Genomic DNA, 19,776 nt, shown 5'->3' with positions numbered 1-19,776 from the left:
AACATAAAAAATCATGGTGTGGTGGTCAATGCTGATATTGTGGTAAGTCAATGTATGGGATACACTGGGAGCTCTGTATGGCTTAACATTGCTCGCTTTGTGCATGGTCTATTCTATCCTTAAAACACCCCTAAACGTTCGTTTTTAAAAATGTGCAGCTCACCGAGTGGTTACTGGTCTTCAACAATCTTCTATAGCAAGTTTAGCAGCGAAATACAGCTTCTGTCATCTTTTATCAGGGATTTACGAAATCCCGGAAGTACTTTTTCAGATATCTCACAACCGTGTGTGCCTAATATAACACAACAGAATTTGAATTTCACTGCGAAACTTGCCATAGAAGATCGTTGAAGACCAGTAACGTTTAGGGGTGTTTTAAGGACAGAATAGACCATGCACAAAGCGAGCAATGTTAAAGAGGAACTATGCAGGATTGGCGATTTCATCTATGGTTTCGGTTTCGTTTTTGCTCGTTTTATGCTTGCATATTTCTCTGCAGAGCTTCCCCGACAGCTTTAGTGCGTATATTTATACATATATAGGCTATATATAAATATATAAATTGCAAGCGTGGTTCTTCTTGTTCTTTACGCGTCTCAGACTTCCAGATGTAAACAGGAGGCGATACGTCTCCTTCAGAAACTGCAAGGTTGCAATAACGGATAGGGACACTGGGGGCGGGAGGCAATATTACTGTTTTCGATGAAACTGGTCAGTCAAGCAAAACAACGATTTCTGAGCGATTTTATGACTATGAAAAAGTTGTATAGGGTCTCTTTAAGCTATACAGAGCTCCATTCCAAAGCTGCCAAATTCCACAAACAGGCTCAATCGTCGAGATTTCGTTGTCAAACACTCGTTTTCATGCTAGGCAATACAGAAAACGGGCTTAAAGCGTAAAATTCCGAATTATTTCTTTAATCGAGTGAATATATATATATCCCAGGACCGCAGCCCAGCAGTTCTAGGTATATCTAGGTCAAAACAACATGGTGCTTCTAGTAATACGTCTCAGAGGCAAAATGACCAGCACTTGGTGCTTCCTAGTGTTAAGGAATTAACTTACCCGAAATAAAGTGTTCATTGCACAGTCTGGAGTGTTTTGTGGGAGTCCAATGATCCCTTTTAATAGTAGCTAACCACTTACAGTGCCCTCCAAAAGTATTGGAAAACATGCTTAAAGTTAAATATAAAATCATCTTTTGAAAAATGTATCTTAATGCCTTAAATGAAACAATGAGGAAATATTCAAACTTTAATGACATCAATTTTCTTTGTGAATGAATAATGTATTGTAAATAAATAAATAAATGTTTTCCTGAAAATATAGGGGGTCATAAGTATTGGAAATTCCCAAAGAGGATTTTTGTTTTTATTTTTAAAGGCCAGTTATTTCATGGATCCAGGACACTATACACCCTGATAAAACCCCCTTGGCTTAGCTGGTTTGAATTGCATTGAGCTCAATGAGAATGAAACCAGCTAATTAGCTAACAGCTAATAACTGACATTAAGCATGCCAAACTCTTAGGCTTTGTTCACACTGGCAGTCAAAATCCGATTTTTTGCTTATCTGGATTGTATCTAGCTTGAATTTTGGGTAGTCTGAACGGCACAAAACCGCATGAAACGCGATTTTTCCAATGCTGATTCGCACCACATACGGAGGTGGTTTCAATATCACTTACTATCGGATATGACTCAATCTGAACAGTCGAACCACTTGAATAGGATTTCAACATGCCCCTTTCGTCATTTGCACTGCGACAAACAATTGCAACGTAATTCTGAGTGACGGAAGTGATTGATTGATTGATTCAGCGCATGCGCCAGGGCTACCAGCAAAACAAAAACCAACGTCAGACTCAAGTCATTATTTTATGGTGAAACATGGAAAACTGTACCGTTAAGGGTGACGAGGTATTTGCGCCGTGGCTACGCATAATAAGTTGGAAAATATAAAAAATAAATCCACTTTCATCCATGACGACTTGGTTGTGTACAACTCTACCTAATGAATCCAGGTGTGTGTAATTTATATCGGATCTGAGCATTGCACGCCAAGATCGGATGTGATCGGATGTGATCACGTGCAATATGCAATGAGAACAGTCAGTCAGAAAGATCAGGCTCTGATCGGATATGCAAGACATCCGATTTCGACTGCCAGTGTGAACTAAGCCTTAGTATGTGAAGGGTATGGTGTTGATAATTCCAAAGGCCAAGGGGATTTTATCAGGGTGCATAGTGTCCTGGATCCATCTGCATCCATCCTGGCTATTAACATCCATCTGCAGCTAGATGGGACAAGTATCAAAGCAGTGTATAGAAATGTTTATTTGAGACAAACACATTGTACATCTTATTTTTGTACCTATGTACAAAAAATAAATATGCGCTTTAAATATGAAGAACACAGATCATCTTTACTCTCTACATTTCCTGGCTATTAACATCAAGCAAAATCATGTATATAGTTCTCAAATGTTCCATTTCTTGTGAAATTGACCATTTATATCTATCATACAAAATGTGTTCAAAGACATACATTTTAGCTGTACATAAGAAATGAAGTTTTAGACAGATTATCAACATGTCAAACAGCTACAACTTCATTGTTCATAGTCCATTGATCCACAGGGCACATTAAGACCATTTCAAATAAACCATTTGTAGTGTGTTTTGAAATTCTACTGAAGTTTGTTAACATAAATCTGGTAGAGCCTCCAACAGTAAAAGATCAGCATGGAATTTTATCAACTTGTCATTCTCCAAGTAATTGCTTGCTCCTTTCACATACCCCAATAAACTACTAAAGTGTGAATTATACATAAAGCAAAAAAAAGTAGTGACATTTTGTACAACCTGTGCATGAGATACTTAATTACCTTACACAGAATGTAGAGAAATCATAAAGTACTGCAATGATCAAAAGTTTTAAGACCACCATGAATACAGTGATTGCATCAGACATTAGGGTAATTTTATACGATTCCATCATCCTTAACTTAGCTTAAGGGAACTTTTCAACTGACCACACATTCTGCAGCATTTTGCACATTTTAAAACCCACCAAAATGCATAATGGGGCATCTTTTGTGGAGGTCCATGATGCTTTCTGTCTTTAGTCCCTTAATTGACACATTTCATGACTGCATATTACTGCAGTCTTAATACACTTCTTGATACTCATGAGTTATGCTCATAATATTTTTGGAACATAATGACAATGAAATACAGGGTAATGAAATGTCAATTGAAACATGTCTATAATAATAATAATAATAATAGGGTGGTGCAATCTCATACCATAACATTATTGATGCAATAACTGCACTCGGAAGAAAAGTAAATTTTCTCAAGGGTTCTCTAACACTTGAACACAACTGAAATCCAAATGTAGATAGGTATAAAACTAGACCATGGAATGCAATTCCATTTTCCATGCTTTGACAGCATTTTGGATAACGGTACTGATGATTTTGGGATTAAATGTTATTCTGAAAGACAGGTCGTCATTGCTTCAAAAAGATTTCTAGACCTGATTTGAAAAGTTTCAGTGTTCCCTCTATATGCCTTTTTTAAAGGTTTAAAGGCAAATGCAATTATACTGACTAGTAGGGCAGAGGCTATAAGTAAACAATAGTTAAAGATAGGAAATGATCAGCATTATATAGAAAAAAAAATAAACAAACACGTCAGAATTAAAGATAAAACAGCTGGGGGAAAAAAAACTCTTGGCCAAAATGAATGCAAAATTGACATGCAACATAGAAGTGATAGGGGATGGAACAGGGGTTAGTATGTAGTGGGAAGCTGCTGGTGCTCTAGGCATAGAGGGAACACTGAGGGATTCACTGCTGTCACATAAGGACATCTACATCATCAACATGGTCCTCATCCTCGGTCACCTTGAGGGACAGCACTTCCTCATTAAGGAAGAGGCCACTGAGACGTTCCTTACGTGCTTGACGCTGTTCTTTAAGCTGTCGTTTTCGCAGAGCCTTCTGCTGAAGCTTTCTTTGTTTTGACCGTTTCTGGAGAAAATGGAAAAAAAATAAAGGTCCCAAAATTGCTATGCATACAACACATTTATTTTCAAACTTTGTAAATCAGTGAAATAAAATGATCATTCAACTGAGGTTGACTTCCTCTTTAGCAGCAGACTTCCCCACTCAATCAATCAAAGTATGGGCAATGAAATCCTGGAGGGGGGATTTTTGATTTTCATGAACTGTAAGGCCTAATTATAAAGATTAACAATAAAACGGTTGAAATGTTTCACTTTATGTGTAATGAATCATTATAATGAACAATTATGGTGACCTTACATCTCAGGCAATCTTTGGTTGCTAGACATGACACTTACTCCGACATCTTATGACAATTTGTCTGATGTAACAGCATTGAGTTGCCTTGGCAACGTCAGTCTAACTGCTTGGCCCCCTCGTTGCTGCTGGTAGCTATTCGGTTATTAAGTGATGATGTAATAATGGGATAATAAATAGTTTTCCGGGTCCAACGGCTTTCAAACTCACATGTTATTCTCCATAGACAGTCAAATAAACTATTATTTTCCGCTATTCTGACTAGCCTTTAAGAAATTTTTCACCTTATACGGACTTGTTGCCTCAATCTAATCAAATCTATATTTTTCGCGGAAGCCTGGACGTTACCCATTCATGTATCATCTGGCTGCATAGCTACAGTGATTACTTTGTTAAAGTTTAGCGATTTTGTTTTAAAACCGCTAAAACGAAGGTGGTAATGACAAAGTTTACAAGTAGCAAAACCCGTCTGGCTGCGCTAATAAACGTCTTTTCACAAAATAGCTGCTGGGTCCGTGACGTCAGACTTAACAACCGAATATTTACAATACTGCTTGGCAATCAGTAGAAGGCGGTGCAATGAAAAAGACAAAGGTAAAGATTCTTTAGATTGTTTAGAACGTTTGCTTAGCAACCTGCTCCAGCGTTCTAGCAAACCGGACCCCAGACCACCTCTTTCAGGCAGACCCAGGTCCAGTCCCAGGTCCGCAACCGAGTTCGGTACAGTTGCGTTCACATTATCAAAAACAACCCAACCATCGGATTCAACGAATCCAGGTCGCTCCCTAAGGGTACGTTCAGACTTATCGTCTTTTTCTGACAAAATAAGTTGTGCAGACCGTTTTCTCATGTTGAAAAAAAAATCTGCCAGCGTTTTTATTCCAAAAGCAGCCGGAAGCACTTTTATTGCGATAGGCAAAGTGACTAACGTACGTGTGGACACAAAATATTGCGAGAAAAATGGGGTTGACTATTGCTTTTAGTATGTTATGGCAAAGTTGTGAAGTCATGTCAAACATTTCCCAATAGCTCAGACACCTAAAACGAGTCTCTCGACCGCTCTCGTAAATGTTCTGTCACCTTCACCATTTTTTACCTGTTGTCATGGGAAACCACAGGTCTCGTTAATCCGCTTGTGATTTGTCAGTTGTAAAAAAGACAGCATGACGTAAGGCGTTTTTCCGCCAGAAGTTGAACATTTCTCAACTTCGAGCTGCAGAAAAAAGACGGCTGCAAGTCGCGTTTGAAAAGAAGCCGGCAACTTTTTTGAAAAAAAATAGGGTTATAATATAAAACAGACGCCGGCAGCTGAGAAAAAGACGCTTAGTCTGAACGTACCCTAAGGGCGCTTTCACACCACTAGTTTGATTATTTGGTCCCCATCAGGCAATACAATTGTAATGTAGCATATACAGTGGGCGTTGCTTTAAATTGGCCTGTTTCACGTGAGATACCTTCCATTGAATGAGTCCACACCTCCTTCCTATCTAAACCACCATGTACCACGCCATACTGGCAGGGGTGTTGGAGTAGCTACAATTTATCACTCTAGCCCTCTCACATCTCCCAAACCCGCACATAAGATTACATTTTTTGAAGTCCTAATTCTTAATTTTATACATCCAGATTGGAAAACTAATCTGCCACAAACCGTGGTCACACTTTATAGACCCCCAGGCCCCTACACTAATTTCCTAGAAGAATTCTCCGATTTTCTTTCCACTTTAGTTGTCCAAACAGAAAAAATACTTATATTGGGTGATTTTAATATTCATATGGATAATGTGAACGATAGTCTCACAATTGCATTCCAATCTCTAATTGACCATCTCGGCTTCTCCCAAAATGTTAATTCACCCACACATCGTCATAACCATACTATTGACCTAGTCTTGTCATATGGCATAAACATAGAAAAGTTAACAATCATACCACAACACCCCACCCTAACTGATCACCATCTAATTACTTTTGAAATGACACTACATTATTTAGTACCTAACTCCACTTACTACTATAGTCGCAGCCTATCTGAAAAAACTAATGCAGACTTTCTAGAACAAATTCCACTAACCCTTTCCACATTTGTGACTCAGGATATATTAGAGGGCCCTTCTCTTAAAACAGAAGGTCCTTCCCTTAACCCAACAGAGGTCGATTTACTAACTGATAATGTAATGAATGCACTACACTCAACCCTAGACTCTGTAGCACCACTCAAAAAGAAAACAAGGAAACAAACAAGATGCGCTCCATGGTATACCACAGAGACTAAAACCCTTAAAGGGATATTCCGCCATTTTTGGAAATACGCTCATTTTCCACCTCCCCTCGAGCAAAACAATCGATATTTACCTTGTTCCCGTTCATCCAGCCATTCTGTGAGTCTGGCGATACAACTTTTAGCTTCAGCCTAGCATAGATCATTGAATCGGATTAGACCATTAGCTTGGCAACCATTAGGCAACTTGCAGGCGCAGTGATATCGTACGCAGCATCTGAAAATAGTCCCCATAGACAACAAGCAGTAGTAGTGCCAGTAGCTGCAAGTTGCCTTGATTATTACGCCAGATGAGAGTGTAGTTCCATGTCAAATCAGCCTAGAAAAACGCCAGGTTTCATTTTCAGTTGGTCTTATTGCACTTTCTAACTTGAGAGGAGACACGTTTTAAATGGGAAAATTACCAGAAATCTTAGTCACTTTTAAACATGAAGCTAGCAGGCGAGAAGCTAATGGTCTAATCCGATTCAATGATCTATGCTAGGCTGAAGCTAAAAGTTGTATCGCCAGACTCACAGAATGGCTGGATGAACGGGAACAAGGTAAATATCGATTGTTTTGCTCGAGGGAAGGTGGAAAATGAGCGTATTTCCACAAATGGCGGAATATCCCTTTAAGCAAAAAACACGCAAACTAGAGCAAAAGTGGCGCACCACTAAAATGGAAGTCTTTCGCCAAGCATGGAGAGATAGCCTCATCACTTACAAACAAGCACTTAACAAGGCCAAGTCAGCTTACTATTCCTCACTGATTGAAGAAAATAAAAATAATACAAAATTTCTTTTTAGCACAATCTCCCGCTTAACGAAGAGCCATAATGAAGTAAGCCAATCTATTCCTTTAAGCTTAGATAGTATTGATTTTATGAACTTTTTTAATGATAAAATTCAAACAATTAGAGTTAAGATCAACAACCAGTCAGTTTCACCAAATACACATACTCCATTGCTAAATAATAGCGAAAACATAACAGAATCACAGATGCAACCTAGAACAACATTTAATTCATTTACACCTATCGACACATTAGAGCTCACCTCCACAATTTCCTCATCAAAATCTGCAACTAGTCTGCTAGACCCTATTCCCACTCACCTTCTTAAGACCGCCCTCCCCCTCCTCGATAATACGTTACTTCAGATTCTAAATAATTCAATGTCATTAGGACATGTTCCACAGCAGTTTAAGATGTCTGTTATCAAGCCATCACTCAAAAAACCTAGCCTTGACCCTAACATCCTAACTAACTAAAGGCCTATATCTAATCTCTATATCTTCTCACTTTGTTACTCAAGTTTGGGCTTGAATCGAAGCTCTGGATTTCTGCCAACTAGTGGTGGAGAGTACAAAGGAGATTTGTCACCCTACTCGGATCTAGCGTCTGTTTTAATCAGTGACGTTGCTTGTCGCCGTACGGCGCTTTGGGCGGTTAGAGGGTTAAAACATACAGTGAGGAGAAAATGTATTTGATACCATGCTAAAGTTGCCTAAAAAGAGGAATATAAAATCATCATTTGACAATTGATCTTAATGTCTTAATTAAAAAAAATGTGTAAAAAAAACCCCGCTAAGTACACCAATTTTCTTTGTGATTGAAGAATGTATCGTAAAAAAAATAAATGTTCTTCCTAAATGCTAGGGGGAAGGAAGTATTTGACCCCCTATGTAACCCTGGGGAATTTAACACATAGGGTTAACATGCTCATTGAGCTCAATGCTAATCAAACAGGCTAATAGGCCTACTGAAAAAAGCACCATGCCAATCTCTAGCTATGGTGAAGGGTATGTGATGATGTGGGGCTATTTAAATTCCAAAGGCCAAGGGAACTTTATCAGGATGCATAATATCCTGAATCCATGAAATAGCTGGCCTTTAAAAATAAAAATCTGCCTGCCCCTATGTTAACCCTATGTGTTAAATTCCCATAGGGTTACATAGGGGGTCAAATACTTCCTTCCCTTAGCATTTAAGGAAAACATTTATTTATTTACGATACATTCTTCAATCACGAAGAAAATTGGCGTCCTTGGCGGTTTAATTTTTACTATTTTTTTTAATTAAGGCATTAAGATCAATTGTCAAATGATGATTTTATATTCCTGTTTTAGCATGGTATCAAATACATGTGCTTCCCACTGTATATATTTGGAAACTAGTTGATTAAAGGTTTCAAATGATGCCACTTATATGTTGCTAGGACAAAAACTATCAAAAATTGAGATGCATGTTTGGAACAGTTTTTCAAATCACCAGGGGGGGATTTAGAATGGCGCACACCATACCAACTGGAGCTACAGATGCTCATTGACAGACCAGACATTATCAGACACCTAACCATCAGCTTGGTCTGCTGCCCGCATAATGTTAGCCAGTGGAGCTCAATTAACAGCTGGGTAAAGTGTGCCCTTTTAGGTTACTTGAAAATCAGACAAACCATCGCATTTTGGACCATCTGTAGCAGTTTCACCACACAAGCCGGAGGACCGTTTAGAGGACGTTACACTACCATAATTACATATGGTCTTACATTATAACTAGAAAATGTAATTCCATGGATGAAATTACCATTGCATGTAAATGCAAAAAGGTTGCTGTGTAAAACATAGCATTAGTTAAAAAGACAACATACTGTATGACACAGTAAAGAATAGATAGCCTACATAACAATAACCCAATTACAGTTCCACTGAAATTACTTGGAACCCCGCATTTAAAAAGTGATTTATGAAAATGCATTAAAATTGTGGATAGTAGCCTATTTAGGAAAATGGCCTAGGCAAACTCTTCATTTATTAGAATAAAAGACTGAAATGAAGTTGCCAACTCTAAACGAGTTGCAAGCGCTGACACTTTGTTTAGTAGCCTATGAGGTTCAACTAGCCTACAGTGGTAGGATAGCTTACATAATGTAGGTAGCCTATACACTTTAATGCAGGTAAAAAGTAGGATAGTCTACATAGGCTTAGACCCCATTGGAATACGGAATACAATCTCAAACAACTTCAACGATGATGCAGCAACAGGTATGATATCCACAGACCTAAAAGAAAGATGATATCTAGCAAATGTAACGTTAGCTTACGGTAGAACATTTTATGTAGGCTACACAATAGCCTTTAGGATGAGCTAGTATGTAGGTTCTTCAAAGAGTTTCCAAGTGTATTACTATCCTAGGAATGTACAATAAGCTGTTAACAAAGGTTTTTAATTTGTGAATGATATCGAAAGCTTTAAATGATTGCCTGGCTGTCTTAGTCAACGTGCCTAGCTAAATGGTACAACTGCCATGTCTATCAGGTTGGACTTCACTTAGAACACTGAGTTAAGACGGGTAGCCTACCCTGTTGGCTGCAACCGGCCCGACGCTAAACGTTAGCCAGGAGCAAAGCAAACGTTGTCGACTAAATACAGTGCTTAGGCTACGTTAACGTTAGGTTTGACAGTCTTTAGCATTACCTAGAGCTAACCGGTTACAGTGACGACAAGCAAATCAAGTAAGGAGTAGGCAGGAGACGATAACGTCCAAGTTTACCAGCTGTGGCATGGTAGAATGTTTCCACAGCTGTTACAGCTTAATGAGCACTACGTAACAATCCATCTCTGCCGCCAAAGCGTCTCAACGTTAACTCTTTGGGATTTTTGAACTCTTTTATCGTAAATATCATAATATAATTGACATGCAATGTAATAATTCAGTTCAGCTGTAAGGATGAACATATTTGAACAACCACCTGCTTGCACTTCATGCTTGCAGTCTGTACACAATACTGTTTAAGAGTTGAGAATGAAGATAAATCTCAAACCTTAGAGTCACGGATGCGCTCAGCTGCAGTTGGCAGGTTTCCTTCACTGTGTGCGCGGCTTATGGAGTTGTTGGTGAAGTTAGAACCAGCGGAGGTAGCACTGCTGGCTGTGCTTACCATGCTGGCATTGCTACTACTGGTGTTACTCTGGCCACTGGTGGTGCTGCTCACACCACTGGTACTTCCATTGTTGGTTAAACTGCGCTTCCAGCCCTCTCGGAGACTGCTGTTGCGCTGACGTGGTCCATGATCACAGATGTAGCTCCGCACCTATGCAAAACACAGGCAACAAAGTTTGTGCAAGTGCTTTCTATGGCATTACATAGGCATAAGTGACATCACTATGAAGAATGATTAAAGTAACACTTAGGATGGGTTGCACCAAAGATTAAAGTGATTGATTTAGGCCTAATCAAGGATTTGTTCATTTTAACAAGCTGTGCACCATTGAATTGTATGATTTACTTAATACATTTGAGATTAAAACCTTCATCTGTTAATGAATGAAAAAGAGATAAGATAAGATAATACAATAAGTAATACATAGGATTAGGACTTTACAGGAGTTTTCATGTTTGACTATTAATGACGTTACTGAACAATCTCTCTGGCTATCTACATGGTTTTGCCCCCACTCACATTAAAGGGAAACTATGCAGCATTGGCGATTTCATCGCCGGTTTCTCTTTCGCTTTCGCTCGTTTTATGTTTGCATATTTCTCTGCAGAGCTTCCCCTACAGCTTTAGCGTGCATATTTGTCACATTGTAAAAGGTCTCGAGTGAACGTATTGTTGCTTGAGACTAGGCTACACACATCCAAAACGACTTGTGCATGGGTGCATCTGTGACATGGGTAGCCTACTCTGGTCACTGAATGCTTAGTGCTGTGCAGATAATTATACAAATAGACTACATGGGTGTGTGCCCCAAGGGCTCCTGAAATTGCAAGCGTGGTTCCACTACAGAAAAAAAAACATTGTTCGACTGGTAATGACTCATTTAATCATATATAACAGTATGGAGCGAATTGATTAACTGAAACACGTTGCATAGTTTACCTTTAAGGCAAAACACACACACGCACACACAACAGGACTGATATTTCTCTACATTTATTAAGGAATTACACGAGTTGAGGTTGAGTTTTCACATTGCATTATGGCATCGACAGATTTTAACAGGTAGCGATTGCAACGTATCAATGACCACTTTGACAAAATAGGTTACAGCCTAGATCTTCGAAAAATAAATAATGACATTAGAAAAGAAATAAATGCGGTCTTACATCTATCCTTTTAAACTTCAGGCTTCTCGATAATTATTTGAGAGTTATAACTCAACTTTACATTTAATTGTGAACAAAAATGACTGGTCAACAAACTGGACAAAAATACACACGAATAACAACAAAACATGGCGTATTGCCATATTAGATCACTCAACTGATTAAAACTGACTGTTGTGGCAACTTATTTGGCGAGATGTAGGCTACAGGCTAGTGTAGGTTATGCTCTTAGATATATGGGTTAACAAACATCAAGGTGCACTGCATGAAAAGTGGGATTTTCGTCAGTATGCGGCACTGTAGATTGTCATGGAAGTTCAGGTTTACGGCTGTTCACGGCAATTAACAGGCAACCCCGAAAACTGCCGTGAACTGCCAGAAATTAACGTGGGCCTTGCTTGGCAGACATTCCCCCATGACCCCCCTCCTCCTAACTCTAAGGGAGGCTATACAAATGCAAATCAGGGTTGCAGGGTAAGCTTTACCTCAGGTGACATGTTTCTAAAAAGTATTACATCGGGAATGCCGCAGGTGTGGGATTTGTAATTAAAACTGCAACCGCAAGGGGGCAACATAAGACCGCCCTAATAACATGCAGGTTCGGCTTATGCCGGAAAAACACGAAAAAACCCGAAGACACCGCACTGGAGACAAGTGGAGAAAAGAGACATGACGCTCGGCATCTCTGACCGCAGTTGCAGAGTTTTCGAATGTTTTACCTCAAAGCTCTCTGACGCGACGTAACTCAGTCAGTCCAGCAGAGATGCCAGGGCAAAGTTTTGGTCAATGGAGAGGGAGAGAAATGCTTATTAGGCCTACCTTCTTTCAATGAAACAGCAGTGTCTGCTCAACTTATCACGGATATGCTTCATAAGTCACAAAAACGAACGCAAATTACGCAATGTTTAGGACAGTTTGCCATTAGCTAAACGGGGGTGCCTTTGTTTGCTAGCCAAAAAGTAGGCTAGTTATTTTGAACATCTCCATTACGTTAACTTTCAAAAGCATGCAGTTTAAGAAGGCTTGGCCTAACCATTATTGAGAGGCTCCACCGAAGTATGCCTGCGTGCTTGTCGCTCAGGAAATCGCATAATCATCTCAATTCTTCAATTTATTGCAATGGAAACTGGACATTTGCCATTTTTGATACATGACATGAAAATCCATTGGGAGAAAACGACTTGAAATTCTATTAAGGGCAATATTTTTCCATTCCTGATTTTTGTTTAATTTTTGACATCCCATTTCAGAGCAAGACAATCGTTTTTAAGATTAAGATTACTTTATTATGTCTCAAGGGAAATTTGTCGTGGACAAACAGGCTGCTACATCAGATATAACATAACACCAGAAAGTGCTGACAGTGCAGTCATAAAGTACCTATACATACCTACATACAGTCATGGTTGAAATTGTTGGCACCCATGTTAAAGTTGACTAAAAAGAGGAATATCAAATTTTAGAACTAAAATGTACCCACATCATCACACACCCTTCACCATACCTAGAGATAGGCATGGTGTTTTGTTCAGTTTTCTTCAGTTAGCCTATTAGCCTTTTTGATGCTCATTGAACTCAATGCAAATCAAACAAGCTAATAGGCTAACTGAACAAAACTGAACAAAACGCCATGCCTACCTCTAGGTATGGTGAAGGGTGTGTGATGATGTGGGTACATTTTAGTTCTAAAGACCAAGGGAACTTTATCAGGATGCATAGTATCCTGGATCCATGAAATAAGTGGCCTTTAAAAATAAAAAAACTGCCTAACCCTATGTGTTAAATTCCCATAGGGTTACATAGGGGTGCCAATATTTTTGACCCCAGTATTTTGGGAAGAACATTTATTTATTTATGATACATTATTCATTCACAAAGAAAATTGGTGTGTCCTTAAAGGTTGGATTTTTCCTAATTTTATTACTTAAGCCATTAAAATCAATTTCCAAAAGATGATTTTATATTCTTCTTTTTAGTCAACTTTAGCATGGGGTGCCAACAATTTCAACCATGACTGTACATGCATACATTGCATTACAGTACAGGAAACCTCCGCTGACGGCCTGAATTCAACAGATTAACAGAGAGTGGAATAAATGACAATTTGTACCGGTTCAAATACCTGTGCTTATTTTTAACTGGAATGTTGTAACGTCTGCCAGAAGGTAGCAGTTTATATTCTGGGTTTAAGGCATGAGAGGGATCTGCAATAATCTTTTTAGCTTTTGAGTCATTTCGTGTGAAATCAGACAAAATCCAGGAAAACGGGTGCAGCACCGACTCGGATTTTCTTCAAAGTTTGTCTACACAATGTTTAGGTTCCGTAACTAAAACATGGCATGTGTTTTTCAAGCTGTAAAAATGATACAATTTCAAGGTCTGAAAAAGATTTGAAGATGATTTGCACAGAAATATTTCACAGGCCTTGGTTGTAGGACCCATTGATGATATAGACAAGGTTTGAACAAAATATGAGACGGTGCAGCAACAACCTTATCTGATTTGACACGGAATAACTCTTTTCTCAGTACAGTTTCCTCAATTATTGTCTGAATAGTGGGGTGGTCCTTGACTCCCATCACTTTAACACTAGAAGCGCCAAGCGCCGGTCATTTGACCGCTGAGACGTATTACTTGAAGTGCCATGTTGGTTAGACCTAGATGTACCTAGAACTGCCGGGGTGCGGTCTTTTGACCGCAGTGATTACAAAAAAAAAATCTTTTCACTCGATTAAATTCCAGGACCCTACGTTCACGACTTTTCCTAAATACACGTGTTTTATTTTTACATGATCAAAAGCACACCGGTACAAGCTAGTTTAGAGCTATTTTGCTCTTACTATTGTGACAACACTGCCAGTCTCACGTTCGGGCATGTTTTTTCAGGCTGCTGTTCTCTTTTCTCACAGCAGATGGCGCAAGGGCTCCTGTCAGTCGGGCTTGAGAATAATATATTACCATTACATTATTACACAGGATTAGATGTTAAAATCCCTTGTGCCAAAATCCAAGGCAAAAACACATTAAGAAGCCCCTGTCCAAAATTAACTTAAAGAAGCAGGCTAACCACCAATCTGTTAACCAATGGTCACAAACAGAGACAAGACAAGACAAATGGCCAAACCCACAGCAGTATACGGTATACAGCATGTCATTGGAGTTATCAAGTGGGCACCCTCATTCACCGATGTTTCGTTAAGTTAGGCCCACGACACCTCATGAAGGCTTAACAGTGAAACCAGCGTCCTGGAGACACTCCCCTCCATGCTGCCACCATACTACCACATTGCAACAAACCAGCTAGTTTAGCTTGTGCTATGTTACATGCTACCATGTTGCCGGCGCCGTTGTGGGTCAACTCAGCAACATGAACACACCATAAACCTAGTCACCGTGTCACAAAGACAGAACAAATAAGCCAGCTATGCTACATGCTACCATGTTGCCGGCGCCGTTGTGGATCAACTCAGCAACATAAACACCATACTACCACATTGCAACAACCAGCTAGTTTAGCTTGTGTTATGCTACATGCTACCATGTTGCCGGCGCCGTTGTGGGTCAACTCAGCAACATGAACACACCATAAACCTAGGCACCGTGTCACAAACACAAAACAAATAAGCCAGCTATGCTACCATGTTGCCGGCGCCGTTGTGGGTCAACTCAGCAACATGAACACACCATAAACCTAGGCACCGTATCACAAACACAGAACAAATAAGCCAGCTAGCTTACCTTACCCCAGGAAGGAGAGCTTCTCCTCACCCACAACCATTCACTTGCTCGTTCTGCTGCCAAAGACATGTTACTAACCACTTGCCTTAGACTTTGTCCACGAATGCCCAACTCAGACAGCAAGCCAATAGCAGATCTGGCCACAAACCCTCGTGCACCAATTTCAATAGGCCTTAATCTCACACTCCAACCTCGCTGGGCTGCCTCCTCTACTATTTCAGTGTATTTTGCTCTCTTTAACTCATTGGCCTCTTCTCCTCTGTCTTCCCAAGGAACAGTCAATTCTACCAGGAAAACTACTTTTTCTCTATCTGCCCAAAGAAGAAGGTCGGGTCTCAACCTAGTGCTCACTGTATGCGAAGGTACTGCCATCTGCTGGCCTAGATCAACCTTCATTTCCCACCCCGCTCCATGAACTAAAGAGCCGGTTTTACACCTGGCCTTCGTGGAACGATGTTGACCCCCCTGACGTACAAACTTAATTTGCTTAACATCTTCACTTGCTGCTAATGAATTAACTTCTCCGCTTATCCTCAATTTCTGCTGCTAAACATGTCAGTACTTGGTTGTGACGCCATGTATAGCGCCCCTGAGTGAGGCTTACCTTGCACCCTGATAGGATATGGTGGAGGCTGCCCACACACGAACAAATTGTACATTTATCATCCTCACCAAACCATTGACTTAAGTTCTTGGGAGATGGGAGCACATCATATGTAGCACCTAGCATAAATCTAATCCTGCCAGCATCCATGCCCCATAGATCTTTCAATTTAATCTGCTTTTTTTCCACCCCTTCCCAGTTTACCCACTGCCCTTGTCTTGCCTGCGATACTGCCTTGGTACATCTAACAGTCTCCTCCTGCCTATGCATTTCCTCCACTACCATTTTCCTCCTTTCTCCTGCAGAAGCCTTGCTCCACAAAGGTTTACTTATGTCTAAACCTAGACCCCCCCGCCCATGCTGCACATGACCCATTATGTCTCTATGCCTCAATGCTGATTGAGCTTGCTGAACTGCCTGCTCTGGGTTCCACTTCCTCCCTGCCTTAACTGTAGGTGCAACTTTCCTCACCACTGGGTTCTTAGACTGAGTAAGAGTCATTTCCAATCTAGCCTTAGCACACTAAAACATAAAACATACAGTGCCTATAGAAAGTCATCATACCCTTTTGAAATAGTTACTTTTTTTGTATTACAGCCTGAAATCAAAACCCATTTGAAAAAAAATCTTTTCCAGTTTTATTTACAAATTTAGCTGTACAACATCAAAATAATGAAAAAAAAGTCAACAGTTCTGAAAATTAATAAAAAATTAAAAACTAGAATAACAGGGTTGGACAAGTCATCACACCCCTGACTGAATACTTTGTAAAGCTTCCTTTTGCTTTCATTACAGCCATCAATCTGTTTGAATATGTCTCTATTATAGCTTTGCACACCTAGATAGAGGAATATTTGCCCAATTTTCCGTGCAGAAATGTTAAAATTTAGTCAAATTCTGTAGGGAATGGCGATGGACTGCTCTCTTCAAGTCAATCCACATATTTTCTATAGGATTGAAGTCAGGGCTCTGACTTTGCCACTCAAGGATATTCACCATCCTATCCTTAAGCCACTGCTTTGTTCTTTTGGCAGTATAGGATTATTGTCGTGTTGGAAGGTGAATGACCTCCCCATCCTCAGCTGTCTAGGAGAGGGACGCAGGTTTTCCTTAAGAATGTGGGTGTACTTGGCAGCATCCATTTTCCCTTCTATCCTGACCAATTGCCCAGTTCCCGCTGAAAAGAAACATCCCCACAACATAATGTTGCCCCCACCATGCTTCACACTAGGTATGGTGTGTTTTGGGTGGTGTACTGTGTTGGTTTTCGCCAAACATTGCGCTTGGAGTTCAGTGCAAAAACACATCTGGAATATTCTGCTACCATGTGGAAAAAGCTTATATGGTCAGATGAGACTAAGATCGAACTTTTTGGAGACTAAGATTGAAGTTTTTGGACTGAGCTCCAGGCGCTAACCAAACACAGTATACACACCCAAACACACCCAAAACACACCATACCTACTGTGAAGCATGGTGGGGGCAACATTATGTTTTGGGGATGTTTCTCTTCAGTGGGGACTGGGCAATTGGTCAGGATAGAAGGGAAAATGGATGCTGCCAAGTACACCAAAATTCTTAAGGAAAACCTGCGTCCCTCTCCTAGACAGCTGAGGATGGGGAGGTCATTCGCCTTCCAACACGACAATGATCCTAAACATACTGCCAAAAGAACAAAGCAGTGGCTTAAGGATAGGATGGTGAATATCCTTGAGTGGCAAAGTCAGAGCCCTGACTTCAATCCTATAGAAAATATGTGGATTGACTTGAAGAGAGCAGTCCATCGCCATTCCCTACAGAATTTGACTAAATTTTAATATTTCTGTACGGAAAATTGGGCAAATATTCCCCTATCTAGGTGTGCAAAGCTATAATAGAGACATATCCAAACAGATTGATGGCTGTAATGAAAGCAAAAGGAAGCTTTACAAAGTATTGAGTCAGGGGTATGATGACTTTTCCAACCCTGTTATTCTAGTTTTTAATTTTTTATTAATTTTCAGAACTGTTGACCTTTTTTTCATTATTTTGATGTTGTACAGCTAAATTTGTAAATGAAACTGGAAAAGATTTTTTTTAAAATGGGTTTTGATTTCAGGCTGTAAGGCAAAAAAAGTAACTATTTCAAAAGGGTATGATGACTTTCTATAGGCACTGTATATAGTTTATATATGTGCAATATGTATTATATATGTGATTTATTTTTCATTTACATGGCATAGTCTATGAAGGCGATTTACAGTGGTAAAATGCAAGTTTGTTTTGAAAACGTTGCGACGTTGTTCTATTAGGCATAGGCCTACGTGTGTAAAAAATATTTTCAGATGAAATTAGTCGTAGGCCTAGCCTATTTAAATTAGTTTCGGCCAAATCATTCATCTGCGCACAACTAACATAGGACATTGGCAAGCGATTCTTATGAATTATTTCCAGATGAAACTCGTTGAAATTAAGTTAGTTTCGGCCAAATCATTCATCTGCGGGCAACTATGGACTTGGGCAAAGTTCTCTTATGGATTTATTTGGGCTTACTTAGTATACCTAGGCTACGTACATTTATAGTTGTATATCTTCTATTAGTATCTTTTAAAGCTCAGACTAATGTATACACATTTTCTTACATATTTGCTGTAAATAAACTACTAGTTTCTATCAATTTACCAAACAGATACCTCTGCTCATAAACTACAGCGTCAAGTGGCACAAAGCTAGCCCCCTCGTCTAGCATTCAACCGACCCGGGTTCAATCCCATCCATGAGCGAAATTTTGTAGGCCTAGCTTACATTGACTGAATTCAATGACCGTTTTTCAACGTCGACGAACAACTATTTTTCATTAATGGTTTTTAATAACAAACTATCTGGAATATACAAACGGCGGGGATATCAGCGAGCTGTACTTGAACGATTGTCTACGTCAGACTGATTTCGCCTCCTGCACAGTCCAAGTTCACGACACCGCCTCATCAAGGTCCGGATAGAAATCATAATACTGTTTACCATTAACGAAAAATAATTGTTCATCGGCGTTGAAAAACGGTCAACGAATTCAGTCAATGTAAGCTACAAAATCCCACTAATGGCTGGGAATGAACCCGGGTCGATTGAGTCCTAGACGAGAGAGAAATCATTGCGCCACTTGACGCTGTACAGATGGTCAATGGAGATGGAGACTTTTGGTCAATGGAGAGGGAGATAAATGCTTATTACCCTCTTTCAATGAAACAGCAGTCTGCTCAAATTACCACGGATATGCTTCATAAGTCACAAAAACGAACGCAATGTTTAGGACAGTTTGCCATTTTGCCATTTTGACAGTTTGTCATTTTTGACACCCCATTTTAGAGCAAGATGATCATTTTTATTATTATTATTATTATTATTATTATTGTTCAGTTCAGTTATTATTGCCTTTTATTATTGTTCAGTCTCCATCGGATTCAGAGAGGCACAACAACGCTTAAAGACGGTACAGACGGCCGATGATTGGCGCAGCACTTTAGGCCTACATAACACACTATCCATTGCAAACATAGCCTATTTGAAACCTTCGCACATGGAGGCATTCGATAGAAGAGCAATTAGCATAGGCTAGTTGTCTTGTGCGATCATTCCCCCTCCCCCATACACTCGTCTAACCAGTTCACTTACGACATCACCTATGCGGCATTGAGGACAACTACCCAAACTAAGATGCTTCTTAGTTTTAGAAAGTAGCCGCGGTAGCCTGTAAAA

General features: G+C 39.8%; 1 protein-coding gene across 3 annotated transcripts in view; it reads right to left on the bottom strand.

Annotated features, from left to right (window-relative positions):
- Positions 1–1,243: 1,243 nt before the first annotated feature.
- Positions 1,244–19,776, bottom strand: part of fam199x (family with sequence similarity 199, X-linked) — a 40,908-nt gene continuing 22,375 nt past the window's right edge. For all 3 annotated transcript variants that reach the window (XM_062524192.1, XM_062524190.1, XM_062524191.1), the window contains exons 6-7: positions 10,414–10,683; positions 1,244–4,037 (exon numbers count right to left, since the gene is read on the bottom strand). In XM_062524192.1, coding sequence (XP_062380176.1) covers positions 3,864–4,037; positions 10,414–10,683 — 444 coding nt within the window. In that variant the 3' untranslated portion in view covers positions 1,244–3,863. The remainder of the gene's footprint in view (positions 4,038–10,413; positions 10,684–19,776) is intronic.

This window comes from Sardina pilchardus, chromosome 21 (assembly GCF_963854185.1).
Source record: "Sardina pilchardus chromosome 21, fSarPil1.1, whole genome shotgun sequence".
Classification (NCBI taxonomy): Eukaryota; Metazoa; Chordata; class Actinopteri; order Clupeiformes; family Clupeidae; genus Sardina; species Sardina pilchardus.
Note: the sequence above shows the minus strand (reverse complement) of the source record. Positions and strands in the feature narration are given on the sequence as shown.